Below are 24,625 nucleotides of genomic sequence, written 5' to 3'. Positions count from 1 at the left end.
TAGCTCCATTGCTTTCTTTAAATTTCTCGACACTACGATGTAGCTCGTCTTCTTCTTCATTGCTGCGTTGGGATGGCGTAGAGAGTTCGACTTCCATGCTTTTACATGAGACGACTTTGCAGTTTCATTTATCAAAATCCCAACCAAATACTGCACTAGTACTAGAGCATTTGCAGTAGTGGTGTTAAAAAGCTAAATTGTTATTTTTAGCACCACAAACATATAAATTGGAGCTGCAACAGTAGAGACATATCTAAAATTTTTAGCTCTTGAGCTACAGTGTACAACCATCTTTGGCTTTGCACAGCTCAAAGCTATACCAAAATATTAATATTTTATTTATTTTTACAATTAAATAAGGGCCAAGGCACATGTTAACCCATTTATTTTTAGAAACATTTTCTCAAAAATTGAAAAAGTTATCGATACTTTTTCAATTTTCAAGAAAATATTTTTAAAAATAATTAATTATTGTGTTCACTAAGGGCATACGTTAGCAAAATCTATTAAATAATATTTATTTTACTATCACACCCTTGATGCAATGATTATTTTACAAGTATACGATGATCACTCTACAAGTACAAGGGCTTCACGCGAGAAGGGGTAAAAATTGTAAAAAAAAGGAAAAAGATTTCTTAGGTGGCGTTTGGATAGCGTCTAAAGAGAGCGTTTTGCGTTTGGCGTTTGTATATCCGTGGGACCCACTGCTACAGTTGCTTCCAATTAAACGCAAGACTGAGCTGAAAACGCGTAACGTTTTTTTTCTTCAACGCACTGTTCTTCGTGTTCTTCATCGAAACCCAAAACCAAAAGCAGCAAACCCAGCAAACCCAAAACTTCATCGAAACCCAGCAAACCCGTTCAACGATCAAACCCAAAACTTCATCGAAACCCAGCAAACCCATTCTCAAACCCAGAACATGATGAACCCAACAAACCCGTTCTTAGTGTTCTTCACCGATCAAACCCAGAACTTCATCGAACCCAGCAAACCATTCTCAAACCCAAAACATAATCAACCCAGCAAACCCATTCTTCGTGTTCTTCACCGATCAAACCCAGCAAACCCATTCTCAAACACAGAACATGATGAACCCAGCAAACCCATTCTTCGTGTGTGTCACCGATCAAACCCAAAATTTCATCGAACCCAGCAAATCCATCAAAACAGAAGATCAAAATAGTGAAACCAAAACCATATGAATAAAAATCATGTGAAAAAAAAAAATCAAACCCATGTGAAAAAAAAAAAAAATTCAAACCCATCAAACCGGTCAAACCCAATAAACACAACCGATCAAATGGATCTACCCAGAAAACCCATCAAATCCACCGCCGATCAAACGCATCCACCACCACCGAGGGACCCGATCTTTGCCGGCGTCAGACTGGGTTGCTTTCCTTGTGGATTTACATTCTGAGCTCTTCGCCGGCGTTAGATCGATGTAGTTCTTCCTCTCTTCCTTTCTTTGGCGAGCGTGGAACTCTATTTTCGAAGACGCAGGCGTTAGGTAGTGTGGGTGAGGACTGAGAAGTTAATAGAAGGAAGGAAAAAAAAAAAAGTAAAAAAAAAGTAAAAACGCGTTTTCAGCTGAGCTACAGTACTCGGACAAAAAATAATCAACCCGCCTTTTTCAATTATTTGCTACAGTATTTTCAGTTTTCAGTTTTCAGTTTTCAAAATAAGCTGTATCCAAACGGACCCTAGTCTCATCTTTACTGTACCCGACCACAGGTTGCTCATTTTTCCTCTTCAGTTTTTTTTTTTTTGGTGGAGAGATCAGAGATGAACAGTGTTGATGGTTTCAGTGAGGATCTTGGTGCCGAAACGGTGAGACTAAGCTCGGCAACGGTTGGGTTCGGTGCCGAAACGGTTCGTGGGTGGTGAGATTTCTGGGTGGTTGTGGCTTGGTTCTCATCTGCCTTTCTCTCTCCCCTCTCTCTGTTTCATTCTGTCTCTCTTTCCTCTCACTCAGATCGGCCTCTCTCTACTACTGTGGATGCTCTAACAAAACAATCCCGGAGCTGGAGCCAAACTCACTCAAATGCTTCATCCACTTCCAAAACCCACAAGGCTAATACCCCTTCAACAACTCCAGCAACTCACACTCCCTCTCTTAAACTCACAAGCACAAACACAAACACAAGCACAGGCACAAGCGCAAACACAAACACAAACACAAACGACACCTATCGTTCTCCCAAATAACCCTCTAAACCAACACAGCCGCAGCTTCAGCTTTGAACAAAACTACAGGCAAATCTGCAACCTCCTCCTCTGCTTAACACACTCCAAGTCCCTCCAAAAGGGTCTCCAACTCCATGCCCACATCATCAAATCAGGCCTTCAAACCATCCCTCTCATTTCCAATCACCTCATCAACTTCTATTCCAAGTCCCAACTACCCCTTTTTTCCCTTCAAATTTTCGACGAAGCCCCTCGTAAGTCCTCCACCAATTGGAGCTCTGTTATCTCCTCTTTTGCCCAGAATGAGCTTCCTTTACTTGCCCTCCACTTCTTTCGTCAAATGCTCCAATCCGGGGCTCTTCCCGATGACCATATATTTCCTAGTGCCACTAAGTCTTGTGCCATTTTGTCTATGTGTGATGTTGGGCAGTCTATATATTGCCTTGCTGTGAAGACTGGGTATGAATTTGATGTCTTTGTGGGGAGTTCTATGGTGGATATGTATGCCAAATGTGGCAAGATTAAGTCTGCACGGAAACTGTTTGATGAAATGCCTGAGAAGAATGTGGTTTGTTGGAGTGGGATGATATATGGGTATGCTCAATTGGGTGAAGATGATGAGGCTTTGAAGTTATTTAAGCAAGCCTTGTTTTTTGAATTGGATGTTAATGATTTTACATTTTCAAGTGTTATTCGTGTTTGTGGCAATTCGACTTTACTGGAATTGGGGAGGCAAATTCACGGGTTGTGCTTCAAGACGAGCTTTGATTCGTCAAGCTTTGTGGGTAGTTCTTTGGTTTCGCTGTACTCAAAGTGTGGAGTCATTGAGGGAGCTTATCGGGTTTTTAATGATGTACCAATCAGGAATCTTGGTATGTGGAATGCAATGCTGATAGCTTGTGCCCAGCATGCGCACACAGATAGAACTTTTGAGCTGTTTAAAGAGATGGAAGGTACTGGAATGAAGCCAAATTTCATTACTTTTTTATGTGTCCTATATGCTTGTAGCCACACGGGTTTAGTTGAAAAGGGGCGATATTACTTCGAGCGAATGAAAGAGTATGGGATTGAGCCAGGTGATCAACATTACGCTTCCATGGTGGACTTGCTTGGGCGTGCTGGTAAATTGCAGGATGCGATTTCAATCATTAAGGAAATGCCTATGGAACCAACAGAATCAGTGTGGGGAGCTTTATTGACTGGGTGTAGAATTCATGGGGATACTGAATTGGCCGCCTTTGCTGCTGATAAAGTCTATGAGTTGGGTCCTGTGAGCCCAGGCATTCACGTGTTACTGTCTAATGCTTACGCCGCTGCTGGAAGATGGGATGAAGCAGCGAAAGCTCGGAAGATGCTAAGGGACCGGGGGATGAAGAAGGAAACAGGTTTGAGCTGGGTTGAGGAGGGAAATAGAGTTCACACATTTGCTTCTGGGGATAGATGTCACGCAAAAACAAAAGAAATCTATCAGAAGTTGGAAGAACTAGGGGAGGAATTGGAGAGAGCTGGTTATGTTGCAGACACAAGTTTTGTACTCAGAGAAGTTGATGGTGAAGAGAAAAATCAGACAATTAGATATCACAGTGAAAGGCTAGCCATTGCGTTTGGGCTCATTACCTTTCCACCTGAGAGACCAATCAGGGTTATGAAAAACTTGCGTGTTTGTGGTGATTGTCACACTGCAATCAAGTTTATGTCCAAGTGCTCTAGAAGGGTAATCATTGTGAGGGATAATAAGCGGTTCCATCGATTTGAGGGTGGGAAATGCTCGTGTGGAGACTATTGGTGATTATCTGTGTGTAAAATTTCACAGGCAAATGATTAAAGGAAAAGAAGAATGATTCATTGCATTCCCAATTATTCCATACACTGAAATGCATTCTCTGACAGCACTGAGGCTGATCCAAATTCATATTGAAGGGTAGGTTAAGAAAAAAATTGGATTTTTTCGTATCCATTTATCCTTTGAGTATATTAATTTGAATGTTAACAGGTACGAATCCAAAAAAAGGAGGTAAATATTACTTATAAACAATCTGTACAATTTGTAAGAGGTGGCTTCTCCTCCTGCTGCTTTTTTCTACATGTCAAGTATTCTCTCTTTCTGTGTCATTTTGGTGTCTTTGCTATACAGTCTGTAATTTGTTTCCTAAGCCTTCACTGGCTTACCCAATCTCATATCTAGATTATATCTGGCATGTCCACATTGTTACTTCCGAGTAATCATGCTACTAATTAATTGATCAGGTGAAATGTGTTGAACTTGGAATATGTACAATTTTTCCTTTCCTTTTTTACTAAATGTTTTTCAGACTTCCAAAAAAAAATGTGCGAGTATTTTCTAAGCTTTCTCAAATTAGTTCACATTTTCGTTGTGGTGAAAACTTTGTTGAAAGTCCACAATGCTTGGCACAAATTTTCCATTTGAATTTAATTCTATAATTTTGATGACTATCTGCTTACATTAAAGTTATTTCCTTCTGATGGGGATAACTATGAACCTTCATGAAAGCATGGAAGATATAAAGTAAATCTGTTGATTTATTATGATATAAGCAAGATTGGGGATCCTCACCAATTTTTGAAAATATCATCTATTGGACTGGTTCTTAAAATTGTGTTCTTGTAGAATATTGCCTTACTCTGTCTAGACAAGGTTTTTAGATTTATATTCATTTGTTCAACTCATTATTAAATGTTAATTGTTATTAGATTCTATCACTGACTCATTTTATCCTTATATGTGCGTTGTATTGTTAATTATTAAGCAACAGTTAGTATATATGCTTTATACATGCTGTGAGCCTGTGACAAGTTCATTAACTATAAGTTTGATCACTGGATCTTTGGGCTATTGCAAGTTGCGGCACTATGTTACTATTTGGTTTGTCTTAATAATTAGGCTGTTCTTCAATTAGGTCCTATGGAGCTTACTATTGTAGGAGTTTCTATTGCTGTTTTCAATCAAGTATCAAAGATAGCAATATTCCCACTTGTCAGCATTACAGCTTCTTTTGTGATTGAGCAGTTGCTACTGGAGTACTGAAGCAGATGACAATGGAGTACTCAAGAATGGTTATGCTATCAATCAGGAGATGGAACTGGAATATCTGATGCCATAAGTTGGTGCAAATTATACCTTCTTACCCCTCTTGTTTTTGTTGAGGTACACTTTTGGAATAATTGCTATCATTCCAATATATCTGAAGTTTTTCTTTTTCCTCCAATGTAACATTTTATGAATTACTTTGTTGCCTATTAATATATTATGGTCTATTTTGACCAGAGTCAAGTAAAAGTCATCACTTATTTACAGTAGTTACAGGAAAACAAATGACAGAAGGTAAATTACATCAGCTTCAGCAGCGTTGGCCATTGGCAGCATGCTTGGGTTCACACAAGCTTTGTCCTCATTTTTGCTGCTAAACCAACATTGAACTACGTGGGTGTAGAGACTGAAAGTTTTCTTTCACTAGTGCTACAATCAATTGTCTATTATGCTTATTGTTCTCAAAGGCCTGTGTGTTTAACCTACTTATGCCAATGGAATAAGATATATATATATATATATATATATATATATATATATATATATATATATTCCATGGCATCAAATGATTACAAATAAATGCATATTTATAAAGCATTTTTTCTTGGTGCCCAACTTTTAACAACTCCCTCAATTAACTTAGGTTTCAACTATCTATCTCGGAAATCACTTATGAGCACTGCGAATGCTACATCCAAAGAGCTTATAGAGGAGCTTCAATAAAATTAAGAGAATATCTGCTCCTCACATTATCTTCACTCCTGCTGTGCTAGCTATTTCAGTTTTATGACAATGTTTCGTTAAGTAATACATCATGCCTTTATTGTGGGGAACTGTGACCAAGTATGAAAGACTTTCAGCTTTCCTTGAATTCTAAGAGTAAAAAAGTGTAATAGGTTCATCAGATTGATACCCTTGTCTTGATTAAGAAGTATTGTTCACTAATTATTTGTCGTACCTTGCTTGACAGTTAATTTAATAATTGACCTTTTTTTTTTTTATAGGTAATTAGAGAACTATTATTAATGAGTAAAAATGGAATAGTACAAGTTGTTCATGATGATGAACAACAAGAAAAAGATGAAACAAACAGCAAAACAAAAAAAATAGATAATTAGGATGTTAATCTAAGGGAAAACATACTCAGAGAGAGAGGAAGAATAAGTAAAACCCCAACAATGAGACCGCTCAAAAAGACTATGCTGGCATAAAAACTTTATCTCATCCAATGTCTTCTCATTGTCCTCAAAGGAGCGACGATTTCGTTCCAACCAAACAATCCACATTAAGCATCCTGGAATCAAATTCCAAATGTTCAAATTATGCTTCCCAAGCCACTAATGCCAACAAGATAACAATCTCGCCACCGATCTTGGCATAACCCAATGGAGACCAAAAGCTTGAAGTATAAAAGTCCATAAGGTATGTGTAACAGGACAATAAAGAAGAAGGTGGTCTATTGACTCCCCATCACAACAACACATACAATATCGATTTGCCAAAGGGCGACTCTTAAGCATGAGATTATCCAAAGTGGGAATCCGATCATGAGCAGCTGTCCACAAAAAGAAAGCCACCCACTTAGGAATCTTTGGTTTCCAAACACCCTTCCAAGGAAACAAAAAATTCAGAGTATCCTAAATAATCTTCATCAAGGCTTTGGTAACCTTTTTCTTGTTGTAGTGGATATATTATCTTGGTTCTGGTTCTTAAAGAATTTCAGCTATTAATAAACAAAAGAGCAGGATGTTGGAGGGCTGTGTTGAGATCTCAAACACAAAACCTTCTTTCTTTGGAAGAAGTTTCGTGGAGACAAAAGTCGCGGATGCTTTGCATTAAGGAAGGAGATAACAATACCAAATTCTTCCACAAGGTGGCTAATTCTCGGAGAAGGTATAATCATATTAGTATGTTGGAGGTAAATGGGGTTACTTATGAAGGCAAATCTGAGATGACAGACCAAGTTCTACAGTTTTATAAAAACTTGTACAAGGAGACTAAGGAGTGGAGGCCTTTTGTGGAAGGTCTGGAGTTTGATCAGTTAGAGGGGTTGGAGAGGGACTGGCTTGAATGGAGGTTTAAAAAGGAGGAGGTTCTTCGAGTTGTCAAAGAGTTGGAAGGAGATAAAGCTCCAGGTCCTGATGGTTTCTCTATGGCTTTCTATCATCATTGTTGGGGAGTTGTGGAGAGAGATGTCTTAGCTGTGTTTGAAGAGTTTTATCAACAGAGTAAGTTTGACAAATCTCTCAATGCAATGTTCATAGCCTTAATCCCTAAAAAGAAGGGTGCTTCCAATATTCGAGATTATAGACCTATTAGTTTGGTGGGGAGTATTTACAAGATTTTGGCTAAGGTTTTGGCAAACCGCCTGAAGGAGGTTTTGGATCAGTTGATATCTGAGTCTTAGAACAGTTTTATGGGCAGTAGACAGATTCTTGATTCAGTTCTTATTGCTAATGAGTGTGTTGATAGCAGGGTGAAGAGTAAGACCCCGGAGGTTTATTTGCAAACTAGATATTGAGAAAGCTTATGATCATGTGAACTGGGAGGCTCTTCTAGATTTGTTGAAGAGAATGAGATTTGGGAGGAGGTGGTGTAGGTGGATCTGCACTTGCATATTTACAGTCCAATTCTCTATGTTGTTTAATGGGTCTCTAGCTGATTTTTTTGGGAGCTCAAGGGGATTGAGACAAGGGGACCCGCTATCTCCCTTGTTGTTTCTAGTTATGATGGAGGTCTTCAGTAAGATGACGAAAAGCTGAAGGGGTTGAGTTGCTTTGAGGTTTTAGAGCTGATGGTAGTCGGGGTGGAGGGGTATGTGTCTCACATCTTTTGTTTGCAGATGATACGATTCTGTTTTGTGACGTAGATGAGGAGCAGATTATACATGTTTGGATGCTTCTTCTCTGTTTCCAGGCAGTGACAGGTTTAAAGGTTAATGCGCTGAAGAGTGAGATGGTCCCCATTGGGGAGGTGCCAAATATCCATGTTTTGGCAGAGATTTTGGGATACCGGATTGGGTCTTTGCCTATGACCTATCTTGGTATGCCATTAGGGGCTTCCTATAAGTCCCCTACTATTTGAAATCCTATATTGGAAAGAATTGAACGTAAGTTGGCCGGTTGGAAGAAGTTGTATTTGTCTAAAGGTGGAAGACTAACGTTGCTTAAGAGCACTCTATCTAGTCTTCCTACTTATTATTTATCTCTTTTTACCATCCCTACTCATGTGGCCAATAAAATTGAGAGGCTGCAACGGGATTTCTTGTGAGGGGATTCTAAGACACATTTTGTGGGATGGGACAAAGTGTGTGTACCTTTGGAATATGGTGGGTTAGGGGTAAGGAAATTAACTACTTTTAATGAAGCCTTACTAGAGAAGTGGTTATGGCGGTTTGGGATCGAGGAGACAAGGCTTTGGAGAAGGGTTGTAGCTCTAAAGTTTGGGGAAGATTGGGGGGGGGGGGGGTTGGACTTCCAAGCTAGGTAGAGGGGTTCACGGGTGTGGCATGGGGAGAAGTATCCGAATGGGTTGGGAGGAATTTAGCAAAAATATTCGGTTTGAGGTAGGGGTGGGAGATAGAGTTAAGCTTTGGACAGATCAATGGTGTTGGGAGTCTCCACTTCTATTGACTTTTCCAAATGTGTTTAGGTTGGCTTCCAATAAAGAGGCATCGGTGACCTCTTCTCTTGAACGGTTGGGGATAGAGGAATGGAGAAGCTAGGATGTTCATTTTACTCGGAGACCAAATGATTGGGAAATTGGTGATGTAGATGATTTTCTCTGCACCTTGGATTCAAATCTACCTCCCACTGTGAATGGAGATCGTCTACAATGGAAGTTGACAAAGAATGGAGATTTTGTTGTCCAATCGTTTTACAATAAGTTAAGAAGCCCATTACCCATTATTTTTTCTTGGAAAGGTGTATGAAAGGTTAAGGCTCCTCAACGTGTCTCCTTTTTTGTGTGGACTGCTGTGTGGGATAAGATCTTTACAGGTGATAATTTGAGGGGTAGAAGGATGGTTTTTGTTGACCGGTGCATTATGTGCCGTTGTAATGGGGAGACGGTGGATCATTTGTTACTTCATTGTGGTAAGGCTCATAGGTTGTGGAATTTGGTGTTTAGGTCTTTTGGGATTTCATGGGTCTTGCCAAGAACGGTTGTAGATACTCTCTTTGATTGGTAGAATTGGCCTGGAAAACATTCGTATAGCATTTGGAATTTAGCTCCTTTGTGTTTAATGTGGTGTCTTTGGAGGGAGTGAAATTGGAGGACGTTGGAGGACTTGGAAAGCTCGGATGACCAATTATTGGCTTCTTTCAGTGGCTCCTTTTTTGAATGGTTTAGGGCTTGGAGAATCACTTCTAGTGACTCTCTCCCTATGTTCCTTTGCTCTCTCCTTTGTATTTAGTATCTTTCCCCTTCTTTCTTCTCTCTTCTTAATCTTCTCTATTTGTACTTTTCTCTTTGCCTTATGTTTTTTTGCATAAGGCAGTGTTCTTGAATATATATCCTTATTACTTATAAAAAAAAAAAAAGAGAGCAGGAAATTGGGCATAAGTTTTAACTTCTTGTGAACAAGCCCTGCAAATGGAGCCTACTTCAGTTCAGGGGCATTCAGATGTCCTTAACTGTTTGCTAAACATGTGCCACCTTCAGGCCATGGTGACTCATGTGGATGGTTTAATTTGTAGGCATGCAAGGTGTGCAAGCAGCATGGAGGCTTGGTTGGTGTGGAGCTGATGAAGAGGGTTTAGTTTGTAGCAGCTCCGAGTGTAATGCTTTCTTTGTCATGGATGTTGCAAAGATTCTCCAGGCAATGATGAAGAAGGATCAGTTCTCGGTTGCTGAGAAAATTGCACTGTCCAAGCAAGCTCTGATTGCTCCTCTGGCTGCTGCAGGCATGGATTCCTATACACGTGCTTACCCATTTGTTGTGAAACTTCACTTACTACGGGAGCTAGAAGACTTCCAGAGTCTTCTTGTTGATGACTCTTTCTTGGAGAAAACTTTTGATTTGGGTGATCTGGGATTCTCAAAAGTGATGGAGAACTGGGAGAATCGACTCAGATTTGCACAGCCATTACTTTGGGCAAGGGAGCCACTTTTAGCTTTCTGAAGATTGGTTTTTGGTGCCAGTGGTCTTGGTGCTCAAGTTGGGAACTGCTGGCTTCAATATGCAAAACTCTGTCGCTTGGCTGGTCACTATGAAACAGCAAACCGAGCAATTCTTGAAGCTCAGGCTTCAGGTGCACCTAATGTTCAAATGGAAAAGGCTAAGCTTTTGTGGAGTACTAGGCGATCTGATGGTGCCATTGCAGAGTTGCAACAATCTCTCCTCAACATGCCTGTTGAGGTCGTAGGCTCCGCTGCAATATCATCAATTACCAGCCTTTCCCTGGTTCCATTGAACCCACCACCTTTGGTTTGTGATACTCAGGCTTTAAATGAGAATCGAGATATAGTGAAGACCCTTCTCCTCTATTCTAGATGGATCCATTACACGGGGCAGAAGCAAAAAGAGGATGTGGTAAGTCTTTATTCCAGGGTGAAGGAACTGCAGCCTAAGTGGGAGAAAGGATACTTCTATATGGCTAAATATTGTGATGAACTGCATGCTGATGCCAGGAAACGTCAGGAAGAATCTGATTTAGGTCCCAGGATGGTCCCATCAGCTTCTTCTGTTGGTTCTTCTAATGTAAATACTGAGAAGCGTTGGTGGTCTTATGTGCCTGATGTACTATTATTCTATGCAAAGGGGCTTCATAGGGGCCACAAGAATCTCTTTCAAGCACTTCCAAGATTTTTAATCCTCTGGTTTAAGTTTGGGAGCTTTTATCTAAGAAGAGGTTCATCATCCAATAAAGATTTGAAAAGTGTCCATGCAAAGGTAAGTGTAATACTTCAGAAATGAACTTTAATTCTAACGAGACATTGAGATTCTGCCTCCATTTTTAAATATTGTTCTCTCTTATTTTGGCAGGCACTGAGTATTATGCGGGGCTGTCTGAATGATTTGCCAGCATATCAGTGGTTAACAGTACTGCCTCAGTTAGTTTCCAGAATTTGCCTCCAAAATGAAGAAATTGTTCAATTGGTCAAGCTCATCATCACCTCAGTTCTTAGGCAATACCCACAAAAAGCCCTATGGATTATGGCAGCAGTTTCAAAATCCACAGTTCCATCAAGGTGTGAGGCAGCTGCAGAAATCATACAAGCTGCATGGAAAGGGTTCAGCCAAGGAAATAGTGGTAACAATTTGTTTGTTCAGTTTGATAGCCTGATTGATCATCTAATCAAGTTGTGCTTCCATGCTGGTCAGCCAAAAGCAAAGACAATTAATATCTTGACTGAATTTAGTGCCTTGAAGAGGGTGATGCCGCTGGGAATTATCATGCCAACTCAGCAATCTCTTACTGTTAGCCTACCAACATATGAAGTAAATGGCATAGACTCACTTAACTCTAATATCTTTTCTGCCACAGATCTTCCTACAATTTTGAGGAATATCTGATGAGGCTGAGATTCTTTCATCTCTTCAGAGACCTAAGAAAGTAAGTTCTTCTGTGGTAGTGGTTTTCACAAATGAATGTTTCTAATATTCAGTTCTTTATTTATTGATTTTATGGTGTGCTTGATTCACATTCCCAGTATGCATTCACTTAGATATCTGGAGGTCTACGCATAAATTGAAAGGATCGGTTATGCCTAGAAATGTGTTCATCATGATTTATAAGGTCATCAATCTGTTGCCGTTGCCTAATTTTCAATACAGGAGTAGAATCACCTTTTTCTCCCCTAGGTTATCTTAAATATTGATATAATAGGTACTCAAAATTTTGGGACGAAAGATTGGTTGTTGTTATTGTTGTTCAGATTGTTCTATTGGGAAGTGATGGCAATCAATGTCCATTCCTCTGCAAGCCCAAGGATGACCTCAGGAAAGATGCACGTATGATGGAGTTTACTGCAACTATTAATTGTTTGTTATCCAAATACCCTGAAAGTCGTCGAAGGAAGCTTTACATTCGTACCTTTGAAGTGATTCCTCTAACAGAGGATTGTGGTACGGTAGAATGGGTGCCTCTACTTCAAGGCATTTACATAACCTGTGGAAAATTTGATAAGCAGAAAATAAATCCTCAAATTAAATGGATTTATGATCAATGTCAAGGTAAAATGCAAGAAGATGAGATGCTAAAAAACAAAATTCTTCCAATGTTCCCACCAGCCTTTCATAAATGGTTCTTGAACACCTTTTCTGAGCCGGCTGCTTGGTTTAGGGCCCGGGTTGCTTATGCACATATCACTGCAGTTTGGTCCAAGGTTGGGCATTTTGTGGGGCTGGGTGACTGACGTGGTGAAAACATTCTTTTTGATTCTACCACAGGTGACTGTGTTCATGTGGATTTCAGTTGCTTATTTGACAAAGGCTTGCAGTTGGAGAAGCCCGAGCTGGTGCCTTTCAGGCTAACCCAGGTAAGAAAGTGCAATGTGTTTTAGGGAATTGATTGATTAATATCTCATGTTTTGCAAATAAATAGTATTAATCTGCTTATTTGAGGGTTTCTTTTTTTGTGTTGTGGGGGGGGGGGGGTGGTGTTTGTTTCTCTTGTATGCATTACTACCTTATGTGGAATTATTAAATTGTTTGAAATAAAGATAGTGGAAAAATATTCGTATTGAACATACTTACCAACGAGTATTCTTATTTTTACCTGCTTGTGTTTTCTTGCACTTAAATATGTCCAATATTAACCCATTTTAATGAAATTTTCGTTGTCCACATTTAAGAATGATTTAGTAAATTTATATTATTTCTGATGATGCATTATTTTCCAAACCTGGTTTTCATACTGATGGACATCTTGTGGAACCTACAGAACATGATTGATGGGTTGGGCATCACTGGATATGAGGGAATTTTCTTGAGGGTCTGTGAACTCACTCTGTCAGAACTGAGAACACACATGGAGACCTTGATGAGTGTTCTTGAAACTTTCATCCATGATCCGCTTGTGGAATGGACGAAATCTCACAAGTCCAGTGGGGTAGAAGTTCAGAATCCACATGCACAGGTTTAGAACTTCATTGATTTGCCGTTTTATTGTAACAAGCTTTCTATTTTTTTATTTTTTTTTTAAAACTAAGCAATTACAATTACTTTTGGTTCATCATTGCATTACTGGATTAGTTGGCATATACTAAGGCTGAACAAATCCCTTTTTTTCTCGACTTTATTAAAATTGAAATATGCTTTTCAGAGCAAATCAATTCATTGCAAGCAAAGAATTAATTGCATCATACCTCAATTATAAATTTACTCCTATTCCAACATAGTATTGCCATTGTTTGAAGTATGTAGTTAAATGATTAAATTATCATATCTCAATAGTTTAAGTTTTTGGGACAATTGATAATTTAATAAGATATTAGAGTAAGAGGTCTTGAGTTTGATCCCTGACTTCTTCATTCTACCTCTCATTTAAAATTTCATGTGTTGGGCTTCATCTATTAAAAGGGTTGTTTGAGCTTACATGTGAGGGAAAATGTTAGAAGTATGCAGTTAAATGATTAAATTTATCATATCCAAATAGTTTAAGTTTTTGGGACAATCAGTAATTTAACAGCCATCATTAAAGTTGATGCATTTTTTATACATATTATCAACCTAATGAAAAAAAGGCTTGTAGTCAATGAGTTGAAGCTTAAGTTAAGGTGCCAAGAGGCTTGTAGTTTAGTGGCATTGCTTCCTCTTCTTTATGAGGAGAACTAGGGTCCGAATCCCCCCTCCCCATTATTGTATTTATTAAATTTACCAATAAAAAAAAGAGTTGAAGCTTGAACTGGGGGTAATTTTTGTATTCTTTATAATTAGCATCTAATTCAGTGAGAAAGCTTTTTAAGTGACTTGAATCACTGAATTGGCTTGCCCAATCAAAATGTTTTAGCCAACTGATATCCTGATTTTTGCATTAAGAGATCAGAATGTAAGATCTATGGTTGTGAACTAACCACTAAACATTTCCCTGTTTGGTTGCAGCGAGTCATCAGCAATATTGAGGCAAGGTTGCAAGGAGTGGTTGTTGGTGTCGGGGCTGCGCCATCTTTGCCTCTAGCTGTAGAAGGCCAGGCTCGTCAATTAATTGCAGAAGCAGTATCACACAAAAATCTTGGCAAGATGTATATATGGTGGATGCCATGGTTTTAAGAGTTGATTAAATAGAGTGGTTTTTCTGTATTGAGTCCAGGTCAGGCATGCCATGGTTTCAATGCCTGTCCAATCGCTTGCACCAGTTAACTGTTTTAGGAGTGCATCCGGGATTAGGATACAGAGAATATAGGACCCTCTGTAATGTGATATTTCCTTTTGTATATTCTTTTTGGCAGGCATTGGTCTTTTGCTTTTTTTATGATGTAAAATGACATGTAATTAAATGTCATTTATTCCTTTATACATCAATGTAACATATCATCTCTGTTCTGGTAATACTGTGATGGAAATGCTTTAAAAGGTTGATCCTATGGCTAACTAACAGTGAACAATATCATTGCTACGATGCTTATGGTATCATGAGAATATGTCATTTATTCCAATCGCTGTGGTTTGATTTATGGTATCATAAAATTCAAAATCATGAGAATATGCCACCAATGCTTGTCAATGAGAAGGTTAATTGTGAAGTATATAAATGATTGAGAGAGATGATCAAGTTTTATTTAGATAAGAAAGCTAAGTAAGTTGACACCACATGGCCATACGAAAAACTTCCCAGGCAAATGTGAGGAAGAAACCATTTTCCCCTGAAGTTACTCATTCCCAACCCAATTTTGCATTCTGATCATGCAGAATAGACTTAATAGCTAATATGATGTAGTCAGTAGTGTCTTATTCAAATTTCCTAATAAAGGCTGTGTGGAATATGATCCTCTTTATTTTAAATGGATTTATTTCTTGGTTAAGATTAAATATTGTACTAATCTGCTTTGAAAGATGCAATTCAAACTTAATATATACACTGATCTCTTCAGAAGAATTGTCATTGGTCCAACCTCAAATGTAGCTTCAGGTTTCAGATAACCAGATAAATATAGTAAAGACCAGGAAATTTTTTTACTCATTAAGTTAGTGGAATACCTACTCAAGACTAGGCTAGCATTTCCTCTCAAACATGAATTTTTCTGAGTTCTGAGGTAATCCATGAAAGAACACAGTCTCCTTCCAATCAACATAACCAATCCCTCACAACTTTCCCCTTGGCAACAAAACAACCCACGTTCTTCCTATCATTCCTCATTGGACTCTTCAACCGAACCAACATTTTCCTAACCAAAATTTTCACTGGTGATTCACCTCTAACATTGCTATGCTTTCCCAACCCACAAACAAGCGTAATCTCTCTTGGAATTACATACTTCCCATCCTTGAACCCATTCCGCACCTCCTCCATCCACTTCAACATCATCAAGTAACATGAACCCAAATGCATCCCATGCAAATCTAACTTGTCTTCCAACGAATCCCATGTCATTACCTCTTCCAAAACTGAATTGTACTCGACTAATTCTTTCACTACCAATGCCTCATCACCACTCAATATGCCACTCAACTCCCCAATCGAAAGAGGTAACTGGTAAGAGTGTCCATACCGGTCTCCATCTCTTGTACCATCATCGACATTATTGTCGGGCATGAATTCAAGACTGAATTAATTGTAGGTCCTAATGGAGAAGGAAATCTGGGAAGCTCTCATTTTCCTAAGCCACAAAACCATCCTTGCCAACTCACAATGACATCCATAAGCCGAAAGTATCATGTTACAACATATAGTATCCGCAACAAACCCTTCACTCTCCATTTGGTTCACAACCCTTTCCATATCTTTTTATCCATACAAAACACACCGAAATTCAAACCTCGACACTTTCACTCCTCTCACACGCATTTCATCAAACACCTTCTCTGCTTCACAAACCTGTCCCATTTCGCACAACCCACTAACCATAGCCTCACGTATGCAGAGCTCGAATCATCAACAACCCTGTTCAAGCGAGTGAAAGATACATCAAACCCTCGCTTTGAACCTTGCTTGGAGTGAGACTCCACTAAGTTACAGTAAAAAAGAACCAGCTCTCGCTCTCGCAACTCTATCTTCGAAACTGCTTCGGAAATTAGCTTTTCTGATTCCTCATAACGTCCTTGCTTATCAAGCAAGGCCACAAGGTCTGCCACCAGCTTCGGATTCCAATCAAACCATGTTGCTTCAGTGATTCTCGTGTAGAACTGCAAAGCCAATGAGAGATTAGTTAAGTCAGAATTGCTCGTTTTAATTGCCTAGAAAATTCTGCTAAAGAAAAAAAAAAAATTACAAGCTACTTGAATTTTTTTTTTTTAAAAATTGTTTAAATTTTTATTTGGTTAAGTTCATCGTTAATTTACTTAGCACATGCGCACACACACATTTTGTACATTTTGTATTAAGTAAAATTTGAGGTTAATTTTATTTATTCAGCACACGTGCGCATAAATAGATAAAGAAGTAGTAGTGATTAGTTAAGACTTACCGGGAGGGCGAGGGCGGAGAGGTGGGGGTGGGAGGTGTGTGGGGAGAGGAGATGGGAGAGGGTGTTGAGAGAAACAGATTTTGGTGAGGTTGCAACAAATTTTTGTATAAGTTTGTGTGTGGCTGAGGAAGAGGCCGAGGGGTCTCTCGCGGTGGTGGAGAGGGTGGAGAGGAAGCGGTGGGCTTGTTTGGTGAGTGCACATTTGGGGGACAATAATTTTGAGGTTAGTTTTTGTGGTGGTTGGTGGCGGTTACATGGTAATAGGAGAGGCAGTTTGAGATTGCCTCCTAATCCTATTACTATCATTTTGGCTCTGTATAGGTAGCTGAGGAGTGAGGTCTTAAAATGTTTTGAAGTGGCATATTATATAACTCTTGCATGCATGGCATGCAACGTTGCACTACCTACTACTAGTTATCTATGTCTTCTTCTTATATAACTCTTGCATGCATGGCATGCATGATGCAACGTTGTACTACGTACCTACTACTAGTAGTTATCTCTGTCTTCTTTTTTTCTTTTTTCTTTCTTTCATTTTACAAGAGAAGGTGGCTCTTCAATCCAAAACCTCCATGCTACTACTAAAAGGCTGTCGTTTCAATAAAAAGAAAAGAAAAGAAAGGATGATAACAGATTAACAGCTTATAGCCCCCCCAAATTTTGTAGCATTACTAATCCCAAATGCTATTGGTAAGGCATGTAGCACAAGTTGGGCTAGATATAGATACATTTCAACTAAGACACCCCTTAAATGACGTGATAATTTGTATATTCTTAAATGTGAAATATTCAATCTATTTTAAATGGAAATAATCATTTTCCTCCCAAAAAAAAGCATTCCAAATTGATTCTTATACCCATAGAAATAATCATCCACCAACAAGAATGCAATAGCAAAATGATGATGAGCAATATCAGTCAGCTATAAACTATGCAGATAAGGGTTAGAATGACATAGTTGTAATGGCTATTGATACTATTCATTCCTTATATAGATAGGTTATTTAAAATCGTGGCAATATGAATTACACAAAGCAACTTATAAGAATGGACAAAACTTAGGTACAGTACTTATGTGTTGTTTCTTAGTTTTCATTCTTAAGATTCAATCATGTTGTTTTTTTCTCGTGGGATGGAAGTGTATTTTTAGTTAAGTACAGCTACATAGCTGAATCTTAAAAGGGGAACCTAAGGAATATATTACTTAAGTATTATACCTAAGTTTTGCTCTATAAGAATAATCATTTTCCAATCGAGGATTCTATATTTGCGAACGGTCGAACATGTTTTAACTTGCATATGGGCATATAAAAATTGGTATCACATCAATATTATCGTAAAAAAAAGATTTATTATTAAAAGTAAATTCATCATTTTATAACACCATATGTAATGAATTTTATAATATTTATTTTTAGGAAAAAAATATGGGTTTTTTTTTTGGCACTTAACATGATTTTCAAAAGAATTTCTTTAGTTGGCAGGTTTGCGAAACTATTTTGTAAACTAGCATTTTGAGTCTTTTAAACTTGAATTCAGTGAAGAAACTTGAGTCTTAAAGACTCTAGTCCTCAAAGCCTCTTCTTCTCTCTCTTTTTGAAGCTTCTTCTCTTTGGCTTTTTCTCTAGATCAAGCCCAAATCGGGCCACCAAGGCCTAAGCTCATCATTGAGGTGGATCTCTCTCTCACTTTGTCTCATTCCATATCTCTTGTTCCCCACTGAAGCTCACCTTCGGCCGGGATGAGGTGGTATTGCATGCACTTGTTGAGTCTGGGTTTGTAGGTTTTGATCGAGATGAGGTGGTGGTGCTTTGTTGGTTTTGGGTTTGTAGGTTCCAATCGGTATGGGGTGGTGGCGTATTTGTTGGGTTTGGGTTTGCAGGTTTTGATTGGTTTGAGGTGCGCATGTTTGTAGGAGTAAGAATCGAAAGCCACTTGGACCAGATATTATTTACCTAAAGTGTCTAGTACTTGACGTTTCTCCAATATTCAGGGAGTTAGATATTTCCTTTGTATCCATCCAGAAATATCCCATGGATCATAACATAGAAATCTTGGATGCGTTGTTGCTGTAAGTTTCCTTCATTCTCCGTATCCCTTTTCTCTTGCCAAATAATTTTTGTCTATTACTATTATTTTTTTAGTGAACAAATAGATAGTGGTGACAAATGTTTCTATATTTGGCTAGCATTAACAACAAAAATTATATAATAATATATAAAAAAACCAAAAACCATAAAACCAAAACCAAAAACATATATATTTAATCTTACAAAGCATAAGTAGACATGTTGATGATTTCTAGCAGCTTTTATAATGTTGTAGAGGGTGTGGTTTCCTTATTAAATGTGGCAGCTAGCTTCTGTGAAACCCCTGTTATACGTCTCCTAGTTGCCTCATTATGGTGATAAAATTTGATGATCTTGCGTCCAAATATTCCAACTTACTTGGACCCAAAACGACTTGATCTGTAAGTTTAGCATAAATGTATGTGTACATATACTTTTAGTTCTCCACGAGATCCTAAGAACTTAGGAGATACTAAGAGGCTACATCTTATGAAGAAGTTCATGTGGCACCTTTAATGGAACCCATTATCAAATTCTTCCCTTTAATATTGCTCTGAGCATGAAATAGGAGCCTTTTTTATGTGCACCTAAGAATAGCATTACCATTAGTCAATTATGCGTAAGCATTAAATTATTATTATTTTTTTGTTTCAATCTATGACTTCCGCTCCTGATGATAACTCTTTATTATTAGACCAAGAATTTTTGGTGTAGGCGGGAATTGAACGCTAGATCTCTTATTCAACCATCAGAGATTTTACCAGTTGAGCTAGCTGGAACCCACAGAAACTTTACTAGAGACTTTACCAGCATTAAATTAACTTGATCCTGATAGTTGACAGATTAAATTAACACAAATCACAATAAATAGTTGAATGACTAAATTGAACTTTACGAACAAAATTAGTAAACCTAGCTATATTCATACATGATTTTCTTGAATGGATCTTTATCTTATTCTTGAAGTAGCTTAACATACCAACAAGTGTATATTATTTCTTTTCACACAAATAGTTGAAACAAGCCAAACATTTTCTTTCGATATCATACAAATGTTATGTTTATTCAAACTCCCTATTGCAGCCAACCAACAGTATCAATCTCTGCAGCATTACTTAAACAACCACAAGAAGAACCTGTAGCAGAGATGATGGATTGCAAGAAGTCTCTTGGTCTTTCAATTGCTGACAATGCTGACAAAAAATCCAGCCAAATTGCAGCTAACGGTAGAATTGGGTCATACATTCATGATTCTCATATAGGGGTTTTAATTGAAGTGAACTGCGACACTGACTTTGTTTGTAGAAGTGAAAAATATAAGGACTTGGTTGATGATCTGGCAATGTAGGTCGCGGCCTGCCCGAAAGTGCAGTTTGTATCCATTGAGAATATTCCGGAGAGCTTTGTGAACAAGGAAAGAGAGCTTGAAATGCAAAGAGATGATGACCTCCTATCAAAACCTGAGAACATTAGAGAGAAAATTGTTGAGGGAAGGGTCTCAAAGATGCTTAGAGAGTTTGCTCTTCTAGAGCAACATTTCATTAAGAATGACAATATTCTGGTTAAGGACTTGTTGAAACAAACTATAGCTACAATTGGGGAGAAAATAGAAGTAAAAAGGTTTGTTCGGTTCACTCTTGGGGAAACAATTGAAAATACAAAAACAGGAATTGATGTTGGGCTTTGTGAAGACTAGTTGTGTTTGATTTGGTTGACGACCCGCCCCAACCTGAATAATGTTGCGTGATTTTTAATAGGAGATTTTTTGAGGCTTAGTCTATGGAGCAGAGGCTTGACCCGTTTTGTAACCCATTGTGAATCCTGTGCGTAGGATATAAAAAATATGTTGTTTTAGTAATTAGGGTTTTTTGTTGTTATTGTTTTTGAGAGAGTGAAAATCTGTAGCCGCACTTTGTATTTTTTTTCTTCTAATAATAGTGAAATCTCTGTAACTTCGTGGACGTAGACAAATTGCTGAATCACGTAAATACTATCTTATGCGTGAGATTATTTTTCTTTGGCGTGTGTTTTTCCTATTTTCTGTTTCTCACAGGTTGAGAATTTCGTGATAGTTTCTTACCATTGAAGCATGAGATGAATAAAAACACATCATTTTCGACACGAAACAGTTTTGGGATGGTGGATTTTTACACATTAAAGGAGAAGAAACCAAAGTATTCATTTTTTTTCCCATGTTCTTAGAGCAACCACATCAGCTCGTGTAAAAATTTCATCTATTTTACACAAAAAACCTCATTTTAAAATTTTACACATTCATTTTACAAATCACCCACATCAGTTCATCTATCCTACCATCTCTATTAATTAAATAATAATTTCCTCACTTTTTTTTTTATTTCTCTCTAACTACCGCGCGCCTTCTCTTCAATTTTTGGTAATTTCTCTCTCTCTCTCTCTCTCTCTCTCTCTCTCTCTCTCTCTTCATTTCTGATTCATCTCTCTCTCTCTCTCTCTCTCTCTCTCTCTCTCTCTCCTTTTCTTCATTTCTCTTTCGCTCTCTCTTTCTCTCTCTACCCATCTCTCTACCCATTTTTCAGCTCCGATCTCCGATCTACAGCACCGATCTTCGATCCCAGCCGCGATCTCAGATCCACGCACCGCCGAGCCCAGCTGCGATCTCCGATCCACGCAACGCCGAGTCCAACCGCGATCTTCGATCCATGCACCACCGAGCCCAGCCGCGATCTCCGATCCATGCACCGTCGAGCCCAGCCGCGATCTCCGATCCACGCAACGCCGAGCCCAGCCGCGATCTCCGATCCACGCACCACCGAGCCCAGCCGCGATCTCCGATCCACACACCACCGATCCCAGCTTCGATCTCCGATCCCCAGCACCACCGATCCCAACTCCGATCTGCAGCTCCGCCGACCAAAGCATCGTGGGTGTGTTTGTGTATCTGTGTTTTTTTTTTTTGGAGCAAGTGTATGTCTGAGTTTGTTATTGAGTATCTGTGTTAATTTCTTTGTGGATGATACTGAGTTTGTTGAGTTCGTTGAGAACGGAGAAGAGAGAGGAAAAATGGAGCGAACTATTTCTGGAATAAAATAATCTATACACGAGCTACAGTACCCGTGTATATTTACACGGTACTGTAGCTCGTGTATGGATTTTCACATTTTTGGCTATTTATACACCCATTGATGTGGGTGTTTTTTTGTATAAAATGTGTAAAAATTGTACTTTCTTTTATTTTACAAATTTTTAACTGAGCTGGTGTGAATGCTATTATGCGTGCACTTTATTGAAAAGGAGATGACAATTAGACACTTGCAAAGGAGTACATATTTTAGTTTGGCGATCAGTGTTTGAAGTTTTGAATTGTTCGGATATGTATTATATCTAAAAGACTAAAACTAAATAGTTATAGGATTAATCTCTCAAAAAAAAAAAAAAAAAAAATTACCATAGGGACAAACAAAGACAGTCCCATATGTTGGGTGCACCATAGCACCATGGGTCCAGCCCACACCTTATGAAAGCTCTAAATGAGCTTGTCTTGCAAGCTTGTAGAAAAGTCAGTCTTCATTAAATGAGACATGACTTGAGGCGTGTGGGATACGCTGGTTTTTGGCTAAAGCAAACAAAGGCCATTCAGCCATTTTGGTTAGTGTGTGAGAAATAGAGGCACAGAGAGAGACCAAGGCCTTCAGTGAGTGGAAACCAAAATATTGAGAGCAAGACACAGTTTTGAGAGGTGCAGTCGGAACGAAGAGTAGAGATATACACATTGAGAATGTGAGGGAGTGAAAAAGAAAACAAAAGGCTACATTTTTCTTTGCTTAAGCTACCTACCCAAGAAAGATAAATTAGTAAAGTTTTCTTATTGTTAGGTGCATAAAGCACGTCGTCCAACCCATGAAGTAAAAGCCCACATATGGGCTAGTATTATTATTCCCTGGCTCGTAGGTAGTAGTGTAGCCTCCAAATTCAAGTGAATTAGGATTCGTGTGCTACTAGGAGTGTAAGTCGGTTGGGTAATATATAAAGACAATATATATATTAAGTTTTTGGGTGTGCAGCAGATTGAAGAATAGAGAAAAATGATTGTCGCACTAAGAGCAAAGGTGAGAGTAGTAACAAGGATTATTGTACAAGGAAAAAGAGAGAATCCAAGAGGAAGCTGTTTAGAGAAAGAAGACAGCCATAAAAGAGAGTTGTGCATGGAGAAGGAAAATAAAAAAGAGAGTAAAGTGTTATCGCCTTTGAGAAAGATAATTTGTGTGTGAGAGTAAAGAAAAATAAGAGAAATTTTTTCTTTAGCCGAGAGGTATACACAAGAATTATTGTAATTGATTTGGTAATAGTAAAATTATTCGGAGTTTGTCCCGTGATTTTTCCCTTTAAAGAGAAATGGTTTTCCACGTAAATATTTGTGTTCTTGTGTGTGATTACTATTTTGAATTGATAGTTTTTCTAATAATATTATTTGAGACTCAACAAGTGGTATTAGAGCTAATGTTAGAGTAGAAGTGATGGCCGAAGAAGAAGGTAAGGCTTCAGGAATTGAGAAGTTTGATGGAACATACTTTGGGTATTGGAGGATGTAGATTGAAAATTATCTCTATGGAAAGAAATTGCATCTGCCTTTTTTGGGGATGAAACCTGAAACTATGAAGGATGAAGACTGGAACCTTGATTCTTTTGGCTTCTTTACCAAATAGTTGGGAGTCCATGAAAATGATAGTGAGTAATTCTGTAGGAAAAAAAAAATTCAAATATGATGATATTTGAGATTTGATTTTAAATGAAGAGGTTCGTAGGAGAGATGCGAATATAGACAATGCACAAGATCAAGTTTTTGTTACGGAAAATAAGAGCAGAGGTAGAAGTAGATGACCTAATGATCGAAAATTCAATGGCTGGTCACAATCAAGAGATAGATCTTAGTTCAAGGAAACTAGAAAATGCTTCCATTGTGGGAAAAATGGTTACTTAAGGAGAGATTGTAGGCATTGGAATAAGGAACAAAATAAAAGAAAATATGAAAAGAATGATAGTGAGAAAAATACTACAATGCTATGATTGCTGAAGGTGCTGTGGTGCTCTTTATTGAAGAGCAAAAGTGTGAGCATGTTGCTAATAATGATGTTGAGTGGGTTGTTGATTCTGAAACCCCTCACCATATTATCCCTACGAAGGGGTTGTTTACCATGTACAAAGCAAAAGACTTTGGTACAGTGAAGATGAGTAATTCTAGTTATTCAAAAATTGTGGAATTGGTGATGTGTGCATTGAAATCAATGTTGGTAGCACTATGATGTTGAAGGATGTGCGACATGTTCCAGATTTAAGGATGAATGTGTTTTCTACATTGGCTATGTATTGAGTGGGTTATTGTAACTACCTTAGTAATGGAAGATAAAAACTTACTAATGGGCCATTAGTTGTTGCAAGAGGACATGTATGTTGCGGTATGTACAAGACTCATGTGAAGACCTGTAAGAAGAAGTTCAATGAGATTAAAAATTTTGAGAAGACTCCAAAGATGAGTGTTGGGATTAATGGTGTTGAAACTAAGAGGGTGAAATTCTCATTGCCTAATAGTGCTTCAGAAGAGGAAGTAATGGGTGATGAAGAATATGAAGATGCTAAGGCTACATGGGGTGATGATGAAGTGAAAGATCCTAAAGGTCTTGAGTAGGGGGAGCAATATCCTCCACTAGAGATTGTTGAACTTCATGAGAAGAGGATTGTTGGAGAACATCGAATTGTTAGGTTCAAGAA

At 38.4% G+C, this 24,625-nt stretch overlaps 2 protein-coding genes and 2 pseudogenes across 2 annotated transcripts; 3 read left to right on the top strand and 1 right to left on the bottom strand.

Annotated features, from left to right (window-relative positions):
* The first annotated feature begins 1,766 nt into the window (after positions 1–1,766).
* LOC142643492 (putative pentatricopeptide repeat-containing protein At5g52630) lies at positions 1,767–4,041 on the top strand. Its single transcript, XM_075818148.1, has one exon. The coding sequence runs from the start codon at positions 2,049–2,051 to the stop codon at positions 3,978–3,980; it is 1,932 nt and encodes a 643-aa protein (XP_075674263.1). The 5' UTR covers positions 1,767–2,048; the 3' UTR covers positions 3,981–4,041.
* Positions 4,042–5,223: 1,182 nt separating this feature from the next.
* On the top strand, positions 5,224–14,733 carry LOC142643491 (serine/threonine-protein kinase ATR-like; annotated as a pseudogene).
* Positions 14,734–15,415: 682 nt separating this feature from the next.
* LOC142605385 (pentatricopeptide repeat-containing protein At2g17033-like) lies at positions 15,416–17,114 on the bottom strand (annotated as a pseudogene).
* Positions 17,115–18,603: 1,489 nt separating this feature from the next.
* LOC142644526 (polyprotein of EF-Ts, chloroplastic-like) lies at positions 18,604–20,946 on the top strand. Its single transcript, XM_075819114.1, has 5 exons — positions 18,604–18,707; positions 18,802–18,879; positions 19,961–20,174; positions 20,226–20,497; positions 20,931–20,946. Exons 1-5 carry the CDS (start codon positions 18,604–18,606, stop codon positions 20,944–20,946), a joined length of 684 nt encoding a protein of 227 aa, XP_075675229.1.
* Positions 20,947–24,625: the final 3,679 nt, after the last annotated feature.

The sequence above is a fragment of the Castanea sativa genome, chromosome 7 (assembly GCF_040712315.1).
Source record: "Castanea sativa cultivar Marrone di Chiusa Pesio chromosome 7, ASM4071231v1".
Taxonomy (NCBI): domain Eukaryota; kingdom Viridiplantae; phylum Streptophyta; class Magnoliopsida; order Fagales; family Fagaceae; genus Castanea; species Castanea sativa.
The sequence above is the reverse complement of the archived record's forward strand: the minus strand, read 5'-3'. Positions and strand labels throughout refer to the sequence as shown.

Coding starts and splice junctions, on each gene's coding strand:
- LOC142644526 (XM_075819114.1), top strand. CDS start 18,604: ATGAGGTGGTGGTGCTTTGTTGGTTTTGGGTTTGTAGGTTCCAATCGG. Junction 18,880..19,960: donor ATCTTGGATGCGTTGTTGCT/GTAAGTTTCCTT, acceptor TCCCTATTGCAG/CCAACCAACAGTATCAATCT. Junction 20,175..20,225: donor TGAACTGCGACACTGACTTT/GTTTGTAGAAGT, acceptor CTGGCAATGTAG/GTCGCGGCCTGCCCGAAAGT.
- LOC142643492 (XM_075818148.1), top strand. CDS start 2,049: ATGCTTCATCCACTTCCAAAACCCACAAGGCTAATACCCCTTCAACAA.